The sequence below is a fragment of the Gallinula chloropus genome (genome assembly GCF_964237585.1).
Source record: "Gallinula chloropus genome assembly, chromosome: Z".
In the NCBI taxonomy this organism is placed as follows: Eukaryota; Metazoa; Chordata; class Aves; order Gruiformes; family Rallidae; genus Gallinula; species Gallinula chloropus.
Genome location: NC_140089.1, coordinates 49,942,854 through 49,961,415, shown reverse-complemented (window position 1 = coordinate 49,961,415; position 18,562 = coordinate 49,942,854). Strand labels below are relative to the sequence as shown.

General features: G+C 43.9%; 1 protein-coding gene across 1 annotated transcript in view; it reads left to right on the top strand.

Annotated features, from left to right (window-relative positions):
* Positions 1-5,842: 5,842 nt before the first annotated feature.
* Positions 5,843-18,562, top strand: part of SPTLC1 (serine palmitoyltransferase long chain base subunit 1) — a gene marked incomplete at its 5' end in the record, with an annotated part of 34,284 nt that continues 21,564 nt past the window's right edge. The window contains 3 exons of the mRNA XM_084278680.1: positions 5,843-5,902; positions 7,836-7,943; positions 18,300-18,394. Coding sequence (XP_084134806.1) covers positions 5,843-5,902; positions 7,836-7,943; positions 18,300-18,394 — 263 coding nt within the window. The remainder of the gene's footprint in view (positions 5,903-7,835; positions 7,944-18,299; positions 18,395-18,562) is intronic.

Here is an 18,562-nt window from a genome sequence, read left to right as displayed (position 1 = left end):
TGGAAGGACAGGATGCCATCCAGAGGGACCTGGACAAGCTGGAGAAGTGAGCCCATGTGATGAGGTTCAACAAGAACAAGTGCAAGGTCCCGTACCTGGGTAGTGGCAATCCTCATCATCAATACAGGCTGGGAGATGATGTGATAAAGAGCAGCCCTGCAGAGAAGGACTTAGGGCTGTGGGTGGATAAGAAGCTTGGCATGAGCTGACAATGTGCATTCGCAGCCCAGAAGACAAATCGTGTCCTGGGCTGCATCAAAAGGATTATGGCCAGCAGGTTGAGGGAGGTGATAATGCTCCTTTACTCTGCTGTCTGAGACCCCACCTGGAGTATTGTGTCCAGTTTTGGACTCCCCAAGATAAGAAGGACATGGAATTGTTGGAACAGGTCTAGAGAAGGGCCATGAAGATGGTTAAAGGGTTGGAGCACCTTTCCTATATAGACAGGCTGAGACAGTTGGGGTTGTTCAGCCTGGAGAAAATAAGGCCTCAGGGAGATCTTATAGTAGCCTTCCAGTACCTGAAGGGGACCTACAAAAAAGCTGGGGAGGGACTTTTTAGAAGGGCATGTAGAAATATGACAGGGAAGAATGGTTTTAAATTGGAAGGTTGTAGATTTAGGTTGCATAATAGGAAAAAAATTCTTCACTATGAGGGTGGCAAGGCACTGGAGCAGGTTGCCCAAGGAGGTTGTAGATGGCCCCTCCTCAGAGGCATTCAGGGTTGGGTTGGATGGGGCCTTGAGCATCCTGTTCTAGTGAGAGGTGTCACTGCCCGTGGCAGTGGGGGTGGAACTTGATGATCTTCACGGTCCCTTCCAGCCCTACCTGTTCTATGAATCTGTGAACTACTGCCATCCCCTCACAGACATGAATCACTTCCTATTGCCATTCTCCCTTCTTCCTAGTTGACAAAGTAGCAGGTCAAAGGGAGCCAGGTATGAGTGCAGGAAGAGGGTGGACATCATTCCCTCACTTCCAGCTCCTTCTGTCTAATACTTTACAGAATAAGAAGGAAGAGGCCAGAGGAAAACCTAATACAGCAAAGAGGACTGAAGGTAACTGGCATTGGCTATGTCTGTAGATGCATCTGTGGGTCCTGAAGGAACTGTCAGATGAAGCAGCTAAGCCACTTTTAGTTATACCTGAGAAGCTGTGGCAGTCCAGTGAAGTTCCCACTGAATGGAAAAGGGGAAACATAAACCACATTTTTAAAAAGGGAAAAAAGGAAGAACCAGTGAACTGCGGGCCATTCAGTCTCACTTCTGTGCCTGGCAAGATCATGGAGCAAATCCTCCTGGAAACTATGGTTGGGTGCAAAATAAGGCATGGAAAATAAGGTGACTGGTGGCAGCCAACACTGCTTCACAAAGGGGAAATCATGCCTGATAAATTTGGTGGCATTCTATGGTGGGTTACAGCATTGGCTGGATAGGGGAAGATGTCATCTCCCTGGACTTGTGCAAAGCATTTGACACTCCCAGACAATATCCTTGTCTCTAAACTGGAGAGACATGGGTTTGACAGAAGGACTATGGGGTGCATAAAAAACTGGCTGGGTGGTCACACTCAAAGTGGTCAATGGCTCAATGTCCAAGTAGAAATCAGTGATGAGTGGTATTCCGCTGGGGTCAGTACTGGGACCAGCGCTGTTTGATACCTTGGTTGGAGACATGGACAATGGGACACGAAGCTGTTGGAACAAGTCCACAGGAGGCCACAAATATGATCAGAAGGCTCGATCACCTGTCCTATGAAGATAGGCTGAGAGAATTGGCCTTGTTCAGCTAGGAGAAGAGAAGGCTCCAGGGAGACCTTATTGCAGCCTTCCAGTACCTGAAGGGGACCTACAGGGAAGCTGGAGAAGGACTTTACAAGCATATATAGTGACAGGGGTAATAGCCTTAAGCTCAATGAGGACATATTTGTATTAGTTATAATGAAAAAATTCTTTGATGCAAGGGTGGTGAGACACTGTAGCAAAGAAGCTGTGGCTGCCCCCTCCCTGGCAGGGCTCAAGGCCAGGTTGGATGGGGCTTCAGGCAACCTGGTCTAGTGGAGGGTGTCCCTGCCCATGGCAGCAGTGCTGGAACTACATGCTCTTTAAGGTGCCTTCCAATCCAAACCATTCTGAGATTCTGCCAAAACCAGAATGCCTGACAGTCCTGTTTTGATGCTTCTGGAGTGATCACAGAACAACTGCAGGTAAGTGGCAAGCCACCACTGACCTAGGGAAATGGAGCTGGGAATTCAAAGCAGGGTGTGGGAAACAAGTGGATTGGTGAGGAAAGCCCAACATAGGGGACATAGGGGAAGAGAAAATTTTACATTTCCGGAGCAGGAATTTCCACAGGGCACTATCTCAACAGCTCTTGTCAGGGCTTGTTATTCAGAGAGAGACTCAGGATGTTTTTCCTCTCCCCTTTCTTCTCAGCTGTAAACTGCCAATGCAAAGGACTTCTCCCCTCATGTCTCCCTCTTTTTTGCTGTCAGATGTACAGCAGCCTTAAGAAATTCACTGCAGTTGCCTTGTGTTGGAACAATGGAACTGCTAAACAACATGGATAGGCTCATTATTACAAGAGACCCAACCTTATGATAACCCCATCCAGGAGCTCTGAATTCACTGCCAGAATCCACAAAATCATTTTCTTAGGCTCCCAATTATACATCAAAAGTCAGAATCTGATGCTGAGGTTCTAACTTAATCTGCAGCCCACCAAGACAACTAGTGTGGCCCACTCTTCTGGGACTACCAGATACATCCTTAGAGGCTGGTAGTAGCAGCCAATCCCCAAGAGCCCAAGACTCCTTGGGCATGATGCAATAGCCACAGAAGTACTTAACAGTGAACAAAATCTTCTTCATGCAGCTAAAAACCAAAAGGGACATTTATTGTCTCTATCTTGATTTCTCAGATAATCTCAATCCACATTTTTTTTCGCTTTACTGTGTAGAGCCTGGCATTTGACAAATATATCAGTAAGTTTAGAAACCCGGGGAGATGAACTACTACACATTTCAGTCAGCATGCAAGTGAAGTTCACTGATTTTAAACATCTGCTACTTTAAAACTATAACTATTTACTTGCAGTTAGCCACAGCACCCAAGTGTTCTGCTATCATCTGTTCACTAAACTGCTGCCAAAGGTTCCTCTTCCCTAACCATTGAGAATCATAGAATCATAGAATGATCTGGGCTGGAAGGGACCCCAAGGATCATAGAGCTCCAACTCCCTGCCACAGGCAGGGACACCAACCTCCAGGCATAATCTAGATAAGGTTGCCCAGGGCCCCATCCAACCTGGCCTTGAACACCTCCAGGGACGGGGCATCCGCCACCTCTCTGGGCAGCCTGTTCCAGCACCTCATCACTCTCTCTGTAAAAAACTTCCACCTAATATCTAATCTAAACCTTCCTTCCTTTAGCTTCAATCCATTCCCCCTTGTCCTGCCATTGTCTACCATTTTAAAAAGTTGATTCCCCTCCTGTTTGTATGTTCCCTTCAGGTACTGGAAGGCTGCAGTGAGGTCCCCCCACAGCCTTCTCTTCTCCAGGCTGAACAAGCCCAGCTCCCTCAGCCTCTCTTTGTAGAGGAGGTGCTCCAACCCTCTAATCATCTTTGTGGCATCCTCTGGACCCTCTCTAACAGTTCTACATCCTTCTTGTATTGGGGGCCCCAGACCTGGACACAGGACTCCAGATGGGGCCTCACAAGGGCAGAGCAGAGAAGGACAATCACCTCCCTGTCCCTGCTGGCCACCCCTCTTCTGATGGAGCCCAGGATACCATTGGCGTTGCGAGCTGCAAGAGCACACTGCTGGCTCAGGTTAAGTTTCTCATCCACCAGAATCCCCAAGTTCTTCTCAGCAGGGCTACTCCCAAGGAGCTTTTCTTCCAGTCTGTATCTGTGTCTGGGATTCTTCTGGCCCAAGTGCAACACCTTACACTTGGCAGTGTTGAACCTCATTAGGTTCACCTGGGCCCACCTTTCCAGCCTGTCAAGATCCCTCTGGATGGCTTCCTTTCCTTCTGTTGTCAACCACACCACTCAGCTTGGTGTCATCCGCAAACTTGCTGAGGGTGCACTCAATTCCATCATCAATGTCATTGATAAAGATGTTAAAGAGAACCTGTCCCAAGACAGACCCCTGGGGGACACCGCTTGCCACCGGCCTCCACCCGGGCATAGACCCGTTGACCACCACCCTTTGTCTACGTTCTGTCACACAGTTTCTTATCCACTGGATGTTCCACCCATCAAATCCACATCTCTCCAACTTAGAGATAAGGATGTGGTGGGGGACTGTGTCAAAGGCCTTGCACAAGTCCAGGTAGATGACATCGGTCGCCTTCCCTTTATCTACCGATGCTGTCACTGCATCATAGAAGGTCACCAGATTGGTGAGGCACGACCTTCCCTTGGTGAAGCCATGCTGGCTGTCATGGATCACATGCTCATCCCTCATGTGCTCTAACATGTCATCCAGGAGGATCTATTCCATGATCTTCCCAGGCACAGAGGTGAGGCTCAGCAGCCTGTAGTTTCTCCTTGTTGCCTTTCTTATGAATGGGAGTGACGTGACCCTTTTTCCAGTCACCGGGGACCTCACCTAGCAGCCACGACTTGATGGAGAGCAGCTCTGCAAGACATTGGCCACCTCATTCAGGATCCTGGGATGCATATCACAGAGAAGACTAGTGAAGGAAGTCCCAAAGGATGCAGTTCCATGGTGTTCTTCCATAGAACCGTTGAAAGCCCTTCACAGCTGTTGAGGTTCAGTGAAGCAGCTCCCAAACAAGTCCTTCAGCAGCAATGTCCTCTGCTCTCTCTCCATCAAGTGCTACATTACTTCATAGTCAAACTGGTTTCCAGCTCTCCCTCCCCTCCACAGTGTTTTAGGTAGTCACTCAAGTCCTGTGCAGCAGTGCATGGGGCCTGAGTCACCTCCCCACATTCAGGTCCACCCGTGCAAGGCCTTCACCATTACTCTTTTTCTTCACGGTGTTTATCTCTCCCAAACAATGTTCAGCTTTTATGACTGGTCAGTTTAGCAAGACTTTTAAAGCTGCAATTTCCCTTCTTACTTGAATTTACTCATTATTTCCTCCATTGTTTTTGCTTTTGCTGTGTAATTCATTAGCCATGTGTCTCAACAACAGTTCCTTACAGCTTTAAATCACAAGACGCAGGTATAGAGGCAGAAAGTGCAATGTGTGTTGATGAGGTACCAAAGAACAGGCTTTGCCCCTCTCCTGGTTCCAGCTGGGGCCATGTGGGGCCGAAGAAACCTATGGGTGTGGAGAAAGTGACACCAAAATCACACCAGCATGTTTGACAGGTCCTGCTTTGAAGTACAGTGAGGAAACAAGACACCAATGCATTACTACTTCTTAGTCAAGTTCAATTTACAGCTAATTTTAACTATTTCACACCAAAGAGCACATCTTCCCAGCCCAGCCTTGCTCCCTGCGCCGGGACACCACAGGAACCTGCCGTGACAACAGACAGCGGCAACCCCAAAGCTGCCCACACAGACGCAGGAGACGGCTACAAGCTCTGTCAGAACACGTTGCTTTCCAAACCACCGCTACAGGATTTAGGGAAAGCGGCCTCACGCCCACGCTCTCCTCGGCTGTGCCAAACCCCCACTCAGCACTCGGGGCCTCGCTGCCCCGCCGCCACGCCCGCCGGGCCGGGCCGGGCCTCGCCTGCCCCCTGCCCCTCCCTGCCCTGCCCCCGCCGGGCCGGAAGGGGTGCTGTCTCGCAGCCCTGGGCCCGCCCCTCACGCCGCCGACGCGCTAGACACAGCCTCAGAGGCGGAAGTGGGAGGCCGCGGCGATGGCGGCGGGCGTGGGGCAGCAGTGGGTATTGGTGGAGATGGTGCAGGCCTTCTATGAGGTGCGATCTGGGGTGCGGGACCGGGCCGCTCTCCTCCCGCCTGTCAGCCGGCGTAGGGTGTCTGGGGGAGGGTCGGGCAGCGGGCGTTGTGGGGGCGGGTGTGCCGGGGTGTCCGAGCGCGCCGGTCCGAGCCGCGCCGAGGCCGCTGTTCGGAGCTCGGGTGATGGGCGTGAGGGCGGCCTGTCCCGGGGCCGCTGTTTGCGGGCGCGGGGAGCGGGAGAGCAGAGCAGAGCCGGGCCTGACCCGGGGCTGGTGCCCGGTGAGCCTTGCGCGGTGGCGGGGTTGGGGGGGGAGGGGTGGTGGCTCGCAGGGTGGTACAGGTGCCTTACCTGCTCTGAATCGGGCTGGTTGTGCGTCAGTGCCGCCTGTCTGCGGCTGAACTGGCGGAATTAATATAATATAATGCGTGTGTCTACCCTATCGGTACACTGAAGATAATAGTTTGTTTCCAGGTTTGTGAAGCCACCCGTACTGTGTGTACCAGAGCATTAAGTGTTGGTAAGATTCACGATGTCCTTTGAGGGGAAGGCAAGGAGTCGTAACTTACAAGTGTGGTTTGCAAAGAAAGAACTTCTGAATTACTGCGCTTGAGTTCTCTCCCGAAAGGGAATCGGCATGGCTTGTTTGTGTCCAGACACTGGTTCGTGATTTTAAAAAGGATGTCCTGATGATAGGCGCTGTTCTTGTATTGATAGTCTTTTTCCTTTTCTTCCCTTCCTTTGATAAGGGTTTGTAACTTCTTGGAAATTTATAGTAAGGTTCTCATTACAGATCTAGAAGTGCTTAGCTACTGCAGCTGGTAGGACAGTTTAGTGTACTGAATTCAGGGTAATTGTAGGCTCTGAAAGGCGCAGGGAAGTAGTTGGCTTGGACCTGCTACAATACTGTGTGTTCTTTATATGTCACACTCTACATATGTATTCTTAATGTGTTTAAACTGAAAAGTACTCTGCAAATGAAAAATTCGTTATTTGCACTTTGATATGCCATAAGACTCCTTACTGGCTTTAAAAAACTGTGCTCAGTTTCCTGATCTGTGGCACATACCACTTCCTTTGTTGGCAGGTCAGGTCCTACCAGAAAACGTTGATGCAGGGGAGCTTTTCTGAGTTGAAGAGGGAGTACACTAGTGTGTATCCGCTTTGTGGGTGTCTGTTATTTTTAAAAGGCTCAAGGTAGACTGGATCTTTCTGAGATGGAGTAAATAAATCCATCATTAAGACCACGTGTCAAGTTGTGATGCTTTAACTTCTCATCTACTTTAAACTAGCTGTGCTGCCAGGGGAAACTTGGCTTTCCTCTCTTCAAGCACCTTAAGAGGCTAATTTTAACTTCAGTCAAATCTCTGGTCTGGTTTATATATTCCTAAATACAATGTCCACACAGGAAAGTAAGTGACACAAGGGGAAGGATGCTGTGTTGTGTTACATCTGGTCAAACCACCTGTGAAACTGACAAAAATTGACTATGAGAATGGCATTAGGTGTTTCTGTAAATACTAGAAGTTAGATGAATGTAGGGTTGAAGTGAGTGTGTATATATGATTCTGACCTTCAGGCTCTCAGGAGACTTCTACTTGTTGTGCAAGCTTTGTGCCTTCACAGATACTGTTGCAGCCATATAGCTTATCTGCTTTACTCTCAATATTCAATTTATATGCACCCGTGGAATTGAAATCACTTAGCAAATTAGAGTGTGCCTTAGTAACAACAGAATAAATCCATTCAAACAGAAGTTAGTAGCTACAAGTAGTAGTTACAAAACCATCCAGTCTAATATATTTATACTTTTTACTGATTTAGAGATACATATCAGCTGATGATCAGGTTTGCGTTTTTTCTGAGTGTACCAGTAGAGACAAAATTGTTGCATAGTGTCACACTGATTCAAATAGAAGACTGAGTAGCTTTTTTTTTTTTGCTTTTATTTTCAGGCTCCTGCTTACCATCTCATTTTGGAAGGAATTCTAATTCTGTGGATCATCAGACTTCTTTTCTCCAAGACATACAAGCTTCAAGAGCGATCTGATCTAACTCCTAAGGTGGTATTCTTTAAACAGTTGATAGCTGTTTAGTTTATTTGGCTGTTGAACCACTGCTGCGTCACAAATTTTGCTGTTTTTCTTGGGATTTCAAAGGAAAATTTCAAGCAGCTTATTGCTTAAACACTTCAGTTTGTGCTTTTTAAAGTAGCACTGTGTTTGAAAATCTGAGAATACAAAAGAACTAAAGTGACCGTGACTTCTAAGCTGTAAAAAGCTGATATTAGCTATACTCAGTGCATGTCTTTGTTTTAAAAATGAAGGTTATACTAAAAAAAAAAACAACCCCAAACAAGATTAACTGTGAGTGTAGAGTAAGAAAGTGATCAGTCTGTATGGTAGTGTCTGTGAGAAGTAAGTCTGTGAGTTTACAGCATTAAGTAGATTATAGAAAACTCTGTAGCTTACTGGCAGTTTTCTTCTTTTGCTATGTAGGTGTCTCAAAAAAAAAAAAAAGCTGTAGTTGTTTGTGAAGTCTGGAATTCTCCATAACCTCTGGCTGGAAACTGTAATGAATGAGTAGATTTTGTTTTGGAGACGTCTCTCAGCTAGTTTGTCTGAGATGTGGTCTGTATTGGGCTTTCTGCGTTGTGTCAGAGGATGCCATTGGATATATTAAAAGGATGATTGAACGTACTCTCTGAAGGTGAAAATAGTAACTTTTCTCATTTTTCTTAGTCAGAAATGAACTATTGCAATGTGACATCCAGCTTGTGCATGTGCTGAGTTGATCTGAATGATCCGAAGTGCAATAGATCAAGTCAACTTAGTTTGCTAGAGCTTGGGAGAAATGTTTTTTATGAATGGATTAAAATACTAGAATTTCTTGGTGGTTCTGAGGAAAGCTTGTGAAACAGATTTATGGATATTTTACCTTGTCATTCCCACGTATATCATGCACTTGCCTGTGTTCTGACCTTACTCTTGCTTTGAATATATGTTAAGCATACAGGTTCAGTGTAATGCATCAGTGAGGATGCTGGGGCTATAGGCACAAGGTTGTAAATGTGAGTAAATCTGCAGGCAGTGTCCTCTTTTGGGGAGTACATACTAACAAGCTAGAAACTTGAGTATCTCTGGAAACACATTAGCATGTATTAAATGGAAGCATTTCATGTTGGAGGCAAGAAGCGAGTTGAGCAGAAATCAAGTAAGGCCAGTTCAGTTTTAGGCTTGGAAGTGTTTGAGTTGATCCTGGGATTCTTGAAGTTTGCTGGCTTTGATAAGAATACAGAGCAGGAGTCAATGCAAAGGGAAGTCCAGGGTGGTAAAACGCTCATCTAGAAAGACATATTGCAGCTTTAAAATAGCCCTTGTTTTTTTGTTAAGGTAGTTCATTTGGTAGAGTTTTCCTGTAGCAGATGGTTTTCATCTCTGGTGTTCTGGAGGATAACTTTTTTTCATCAGAAAGATTGATTCTTTCTGCAATAGATGGTGGGAAAAGGCTCTTTGTTAAACTTGCATAATTGGTGACCTGAAAAAAATGAAATCTATCCCTTTCTTAGAAAGAAAGGATTGTGCTCAGATGTTTCTGGGCGAGTCTTGAATGTTACCATCCAGTCAAAAGTTTATCTCCTTAATTGACTGACAGACTGTTTTGCTGAAGTTGAAAGTGCCGAAATGCTCAAATTGGCACCAGGGTTATGCAGGGAATAGCCTTGTATCCTCTTATCTGGAGGCAATGAGCAATTGGAAGGTTGCATGCATTGCTGTAGCTCAGTGGAAGCAGAGGTTTAGAAGGGGGTCAGAAGGGGAGAACACATCTGGAAATAGCTCATGCTTAATAAGAATCCTACTTTTGCAGGATGACAGTAGTAGAGTTTGTTGGCAGTACAGCAGTAGCAGACTTACTGAAGAACAGAAGCATGCAAATACTTTATTGTGACAATTCTGATGAGTTTTATACAAAATACTGAACTTGAGGCATGGGAAGGAATGCAACTACTAGCAAAAATCCACAGTGATCAAGAACTGCACTGTCTGCGTATTGGGTATCTAGATTGATAGCTACAAGGCACAGAAGAAAGAAGTGTGCAGAGTGCAAAGGGATTTGGCTTGGGATGTTAATACTTCAACATCTCTAGCTTTTTGTTACCTGTGCCTTAATGGCAAAAAGAGTAGTCTCAGGCAACAGTCTTTGCTCTGATGGTGTGTGCAGGTTTAAGTTAGTCTGGTTCGATTTGCCATTGACCTCTGAGGTGGGGGTGGTGTTATCCACAGGAGGAACTGTAACTGAAAGGGGAGTAGAATAGATACAACAGTGATGTGAAAGTGTGAATAAATCTTCTACTGTGGAGGCCTTAAGTAGACAGACATGTCGGAGGAGGAGAGTGATTCCGTCTTTTTTTCTACAGTGTTGTTAATCACTGAGAAAAGAGCTCATCTATTTGGGAGGGGAGCCTACCTTAATCTTCACTAAAAACACACAGATAGCTGATACTGGTCTCTGTTGTGGATTAAGCCCAGTGCAGCTAAGCACTGCTGCTGGCTCACTTTCTCTGTGCCCCCAAGTGGGACAGGGGGAAAAAGGAGAGAAAAGGGTAAAAGCATGAAAACTTGTGAGTGAAGATAGAATTGTTTAATAAGCAGGTGAAAAGTGGAAGAAAAGAGAAACAAGGCAAGTGATGCAAAGGCAGTTGCTTACCACCTCCCATGAAGGGACCAAGACCCAGACAGTTCCCAAGCAAAAGATGGCTAATTAACCCCACTTTTCCCTTTTATTGCTGAGACATTATATGGTATGGAGTATCTGTTTAGTTAGTTTGGGTTGTCTGCCTGGTTGTGTCCCATCTCAACCTCTTGTGCACCCTTGCAATCTATTTGCTGTGGGACCAGAGTGAGAAACAGTCTGTGCAAACACTGTTCTGCAAGAGCTATACCATTCGTGTGTTAGCAGCATTGTTTCAGTCACAGATCTGAAAACAGTACTGTATTAGCTGCTATGAAGAAAATGAACACCATCCCAGTCAGGCCCAGTACAGTCTGTTTCATGTAGTGTGGTAACCCACACAGCCAGGTTTCTGTGTGTGTGCTGAGCTGTGTGTAGTAACATGCTAGCTGTTCAGCAAGGAGACTGCTGGTTGGATTCATGCTGTGGTGTCTAGTCTTCACTGCACCAGAAAGAAATAACAGGTTGCTCACATACAAGCACTGGAGATAGGCCAGCTGAGGCAGTAGCTGAGGCTGCCTTTATGTCAGCCACTTATGTAAATGATATGTGTGACTTCCTCTGTGAGTTATGCCAGAGCAGAACTGGCTCTGTGCAATAAATATTACTGAAGAATACCAGTATTGCATAGTCATCTTAATCTGATCTGTCAGGACCAGTCTGTGCAGGGAAACCAAAGGCAGGTGATACATTGTGCAACCTGGTGCACTTAGGAGCCACACTTCTAAAACAGTGAAGAAATCCACCCCAAAGGTGGCTTCTGGGTTTAGCCAAATGTGTAGCAAGAGTACCACAAAATGCAGTGCAGGCATCAGCTTTCAACTGACTGTCTGTTGTACTTGAATAAAACTGCTTGTAGGTATTCCTACTGGTTCTATTCCAAAATAATGAAATCTCCCAAATTTTTAACTAAAAAGCTGGAATACTTTGCTGCGACTCTTTTGCTCCTGATTGGGAATTTGGGAAGTACAAAATACTGTGTGGCCAGTGTTGTGGTTTAGTCCCAGCCGAGAGCCAAGCAACACGGAGCTGCTCTCTCTGAGAGGGTGTGGGAGGAAGGGAAAAGGAGGGAAGAGGAAACAAAAAAAAATCAAACCTCACAGGTTGGGATAAGGAGAGTTTACTGGGATAGCAGAGAGAGGTATATAATAATACTAGGACTTTATAGCAAAATATACAAAGCTGGTGATACACAGTGTGGTTTCTCACGGAACCGCACGTCTCAGACTGTACAGCTCAGACCCGTCCCAAAACTGGACCATCCCCAAGACCACGTGTCCTGGAGCCATGTGTTCCTCCCCACACACCAGTCACCCTTTATGCAGAGCATGACATAATTGGCATGGAATACCCTCTTTGGCCAGTTTGGGTCACCTGTCCTACTGGCTGTGTCCCCTCTGAGCTTCCTGGGTGACCACCGCCTTCTCATTAGCAGGGTAGTATGAACAACTGGAAATTCCTTGGCTGCTTGGCAACAACTAAAACATCAGTATGTTATCAACATTGCTCTCATCCAGACTCCCATACAGCATTACACTGTCTGCTAGAAAGAAAATGAACTCTATCCTAGCTGAAGCCAGGGTTCTAGATGTATAGTTTTTTGTGGATTTTCACCCAAAATAAAATCTATAGGAAAGTCGCAAGCTGAGGATGGCGGTAGGGTGTGGGAGATTGCAAGGCATCACTGAGCTACAAGCTCACTCCCCAGTCAGCCATAAAGTCTATGAAAGGAAGGTATCCTCCAGATCTACGTGTCTTTCACTCTGCAGTAGATGATTCTGAACCTTTCTCTCAAAATCTCTGAAGTCCTACTAGAACCCGTGTCCTACCATTTGTGGGTGGGAGGAATTGTTGTTTTCTTTGGTTTACTGCAGTAATTGTATAGGAATAGTTTTGTTAGAGGTGTATTAACCAGGATGCTGGAAAGTTGCTGGCAGAGACAAATGTTAATGCGTGACTGAGAAATACTGTAGGCCATGAGAGCTCTGTCTTGAAGGAGCAGGATTCAGAGATGGATCAAGTGTTCTTTGGAGAAAAGCAGATGTAGTTTGTCCTTGTAAAGTATTAAATAATTTTGAGTCAAGACTCGCAATGTAGGTAAAGATTCTCTTAAGTATTAGCATAGTTTGAAAGAAATTTCTAACTAGTGTGACTATTTAAGACCTATTACTTGATGACCAGCAATTGAAAAATATTATGGTGGGACTAGATGACCTTGGAGGTCTTTTCCAACCTTAAAGATTCTGTGATTCTAATTTTACCATACTGATTCAGATCCATGCATGACACTCTTTCAAAACACTAGTGCTAACTAAGAACTACCTTCCTGAGCGTAATTGCTATCTTTTCCTAAAAAATCCAGACTCAGTAAGACAGTATATTTAAATAATTTGGGTTGCATGTATTTACACCCAAGTATTTATTTTACATCTAGCATTCTATCTAGCATTTCAAAAACAAAACCAACAATCAAGAAAATACAACCACCCAAACCCATTTTATTTATCTATCTGTGTGTTTAAAGCAGTTTCTTGGAAAAGTTTATGTAGATACACAAATGAATAAATATGTGCATATATTATGATTTAAAAAATACAATTTTTATAGCTTATATGTTTGTGTGTACTATATACTAGTAATACGGTATATTTGGGTTATATTGATATTTATATCTTATGTAACATGCTATATAAATTTAAAAGTATTATGAAAGGAAAGAAGAACATCTGAGAGATTTTGAGTTAGTGCTTTCGTAGTGAATCAACTATATATTGAGGATGTTACATTGTGAATTAAAATCTGGGTTTTTTTTTTCACGTTTGAAAATTAACGTTTTTATTCTTGATATTGGTCTGAAATTTAGTGCCTGGTAAGGAGGCAGAAGAGAAGTTTTGAATGTGGGGTCACTGTGTGAAGGCCTGCATCTTTGTCGTGGTTTTATCCCGGCTGAGAGCCGAGATCCACACAGCTGCCTGCTCCTTAAAGGAAAAGAGCGGGGGAAGGGGGGGCAGGGAGTGGTGGGAGCGGGGGTGAGGCAAGGGAAGGGTAAAGGAAGGGGCAAATAACAACCCCAAAACCAAGAAACCAAAAGCCCGTGGGTTGGGATAAGGGTAGTTTACTAGAATAGCAGAAAGATAAAATATAACAATGCCAACAGGACTTGAGAGCAAAAAATCTATGAAGCTGTTGATACCCAATGCAGTTTCTCACCAAACCCAAAACTCAGCCTGTGCCACCCAGAGCCGTCCCGGAACCCAACCGTCCCCCAAAAACCACGTGTCCTGGAGCCGCCTGCTCCTCCTCCCATCAGCCCCCCTTTATACTGAGCATGATGTAATTGGCATGGAATACCCTCTCTGTCCAGTTTGGGTCACCTGTCCTGGCTTCACCCCTCCTTCCTCATGAATAGAGAATTATGAAGAGCTGAGAAAGTCCTTGACTGTCTGACAGCAACTAAAACCATCAGGGTGTTATCAGCGCTGCTTCCAGTTTAACACCCCAACGCAGCATTCCATCCGCTGCTACAAATGAAGTTAACTCCATCCTGACCAAAACCAGGACAATCTTCTTTGTCTTTTTGGTCAGGGGGAGATGGGTCATGTTTGCCCTGAAAAGTCAGCAGGAGAGGCAGTGTACTGAGATATTTGGTGAATGGAAGAAGGAAGGGGGTATGGACTGTCCCATCTGCAGTCTGGATAGCTGTTTTAGATTGAGGTCTGTACTCATTTTCATCACCAGCATATCCAGTCCCCTACCATAATAAAGGAATTTACATCACAGAAGATTTTGGTAAATTACTGCCAGTGATAAGTGCATGGGGGAACAGAAGATGTAGGACATGAAGATGCTGTCTGTCATTTATGTTCCTATGTCCATCAAAAAGTAGGATGACACATAAAGGATGAGGAGAACAAGTGTGAGCTAGAATTAGTGAAATGGTGTGGTCTGAAATGAGGATAGTCTTCTCCTGTACATTTTATCTTGTGTTTAAAATCAACAGGCTGTAGCTGCATCTCATCTGTGGTTTGTCACCTCTGCTGTGTGCTACAGACATTTCAAAGGGAAGAATGGAAACTTCTTACAACTCAGTATAAATGAGGAAGAGAAGTACTAATTAGGCATTGCTCATGACAGATCTCAACTGTAATTGGTTTAATATCTAGTGATTTAATGTAGTTGTAATATTGTTCTATAAATAGTATTTTTTCTTTTTGCTGGACTCTGTGGCAGAAATATTTTAATTGATTTTGTGTATCAGTTCCTGAGCTGCTCGGTGATGTTTTGTACCCTTAATTCCAAAAATCAGATGTAACTGAAATAGCTAAGTACATGCATGCACAGCTTTCATACTTCCCTCTCTGAAGAAAAGGTGTGTTATGTTGCCTGCACTGCCTTTGAACTATGTTGTAAAAAGCTGTAAAAATACTCTTTGTGTTCAAGTCTTACTTATCCTTCCGTAACTGAAGTGGCTGCACAGCTGCTCAACTAGTTTATTCTGCTTCCTAATTACAAGAAAAAGAAACAATCACCAAATAACACACCCCTCCCCCCTCAACTCTATGCTCTAAAATGAACACAAAACTCTCAATGCAAGCTACACCGTACGTCATGGAAGCTCTTGACACCTGCTGTTGTAGGAGCCAAGTGAAGGCTGCATGAGCATACATCTCACTCTGATTCCTGGAAGTCTTTGTGAACTGTTGTGGGAAAGTATGTGATAACAGTGGGCAGCTGTAGCTCAGGATATGGTGTCCCAGTAGCATCAGCTGACCTAGGTTGGAATAACTATGTTGAGAGATGTAGTTTAGCTATATTTTGATATATTCATCCTGCCTTCACTGAGTTAGTTTTCATCTGGATCATTTTTCTAACCCAGGTTATTGTCTGGTTTTTAACTGTCAGTGCCTGCACAAGGAACAGGAATGGCTGGGAGAAGACTGTAGCAGCTGCTGGCTAGCAGTACTGTCAGTTAGCACAATTAGTGTTAAATTAGAACCACAGAGTCATGGTTTGGGTTGGGTTGGAAGGGACCTTAAAGACCATGTAGTTCCAGCACTGCTGCCATGGGCAGGGACACCCTCCCCTAGACCAGGTTGCCTGAAGCCCCATCCAACCTGGCCTTGAGCCCTGCCAGGGAGGGGGCAGCCACAGCTTCTCTGGGCAGCCTGTGCCAGGGCCTCACCACCCTCACAGGGAAGAATTCTTTCCTTGTATCTAATTTAAATCTGCCCTCATTGAACTTAAGGCTATTACCCCTTGTCATATCACTCCATATGCTTGTACAGTCCTTCTCCAGCTTCCCTGTAGGTCCCCTTCAGGTACTGGAAGGCTGCAGTAAGGTCTCCCTGGAGCCTTCTCTTCTCCTGGCTGACCAAGCCCAGCAGTCTCAGCCTGTTCACATAAAAGAGATGGTTCAGCCTTCTGATCGTATTTGTGGCCTCCTGTGGACTTGTTCCAACAGTTCCATGTTCTCCTTCTTCTGTGGACTGAGAGCTGGACACAGTAGTACAGGTGAGGTCTAATGAGAGCAGAGCAGAGGGGCAGAATCACCCCCTTGACCTGCTGGTCATGTTGTTTTGATGCAGCCTAGGACACAGTTGGCTTTCTGGGCTTCATATGCATGTTGCCGGCTTATGTTGAGCTTCTCATCAAAAAACACCCCTGAGTCCTTCTCCTCAGGGCTGCTTTCAATCCATTCTCTACCCAGCCTGTAGTTGTGCTTGGAATTGCCAACTACATCTTTGATTTGTTTTGTTGGTTTTGCTGGTGTTTTTTTTCGAAGTGTAACGTGGTATGCAGATGCACACTAATAACTATTCTGAGTTGAAGGTAGCTTTCATTGCCAGTCTGTCTTGGATCAAAGGAATTTAGCAATGAGGGTTATAGTTGTGGCTCCACTATGAGATTAACCTGAATTCATGTATTGCTTTTCCACTGTCTTGATTCTGTATTACATGTTAAACTTTGCATCATGTATTATCTGTTAATATTCTCCTATAAAATGCTTGAGGTATTTGCCAAATCATGTCAGACATGAGGTTTGATAATAGAATGCAATAATGAAGAATAGTCAGTAGTATTTACACTGTTCTGTTCTCTGGTGCTCAATTATATGGATTTTTAAATTTAATCATTAAAATCTAATATTTGACATGCTATGAAAGGCACCAGTACGGGGTAAATGAATAAAAAATTTAAAAATGCTTTCCTTGATATGTGGAATAACATTTCAGAGCATACATAACTGTGTGCGAGGCTCCAGCTGACATCTGTGCTGAGGTGGGTAAATAAACTAACCACCTTTTTTAACACAACTGTAGTTCAAAATTTTGCATATATCCAGTTCTGTTGCACTTATTAATGGCTTTTTATTTCCCTTGAAGTATATGCCTCATGGGTTAAATTTCATTAAGAAATCTGACATGAGAAAGTGAAATAAAAAGGTATTTGAAGTATATCCGCAAAATATTATAAGTATAAGTGACTATGTTCACCCAAAAGGGATATTTTCTGAAATGCAGGGCTATTCAAATTTCTATTTGTGTTTTGAGATAAGACCTTTGTGGAGCTCCTGGGATACTAATTAATTCTCTGGAGATACCTAGAAATAAAGTTACTAATTGGCTTAGTAAAAGGAAAGAGATTAAAATGCAGGAGACTAATTGAATAGTTGCATTTATTTTTATTCTTGATTTTTTACATGTCCTAATTTGGTTTTGTACTTTGAAGTTTTTGAAATATGTATTTGGAAAAAAAATGAAAATGGAGAAAGGTAATGCTGTGGTGTTCCCAAAAATCAATTGCAGAATTTGTATTTTGATATTGAAATAAGTAGCTTTAAAAATTCTGCATCTTTTTGAAACAATAGAGAAATATAAACCCACTGTAGTCATAACATTCAAAGTTAATGTGTTAACAAATATGTTACTGGATGTGTATTCCTGCACTTGTAAATAATCCCCCAGGAAAGACCCTTTTGTGGCATGAAAGATGATTTTGGTGATTTGTCTGAGTGGTTCTAATTTATGTGATACTGGTCTAGTTCGGCTGGTTTGCTGTATATCCTTCAGAAAATAATCTAACTGAGGTTTTCCATGTAGTTAAAAGCACTAAAAAATGAGTATGATAAATACGTATTCAGTATTCCTACATGGTTATGTGGAAGGTAAGTGGTTTAGTAGTTGTTACCAGTTCTTGAGCATTGGCAGTTTTTCTCTGTTGTGTTCTGCTCACGTCTGTCACTTTGCTGCGTATTTTCGTACCACAGTTGTTTAAACAGCACGGTTGAAGACTTGAGAATGTAAAGTGAGGCAATTTATATTTAATTATTATGCAATTTGTATTTGATTACATAAACTGTAGAGGAGGATTTTCATAATTAGCAGATTGAACAAGCTAGTACTGATTAAAGTTTGGCAGGGACTCCAAGTTTGTATCTCTTCTTTTGATTATCATGTCATGAGATCTTCAATGTATAGACACAACTGGGCAATCTTTCTTTACAGCTCCTTCCCTATGAAAAATTCAGACCCCCTCAGTTGAGCATACTGAGATAATACCAGTTCCTTAGAAAAGTGACACATGTTAGCATACATTATTTCTGATACAGCTTCTACCTCCTTTCTTTGGTGCATAATGTCTTTTCTAAATGGGAATCCTTTTCAGAGCAGTATTTCTCTTCTCTTCAGGAAAAGGAAGAGTTGATTGAAGAATGGCAGCCAGAGCCTCTTGTACCTCCTGTACCAAAAGATCACCCAGCTCTCAACTACAACGTTGTTTCAGGGTAAATATAACCAAACTAAATTATGTTATTAATTTCATCTCAAATACATGATCTCCACATTTTAAAGTGCATTTCTTACTAAGCATTTTCATATCTCTAAATCTTTCATAAACAGAAGGCATTTTTACATAGCAAGTCTGAATTTGCCACTGAAGAGATGGGTTTGGT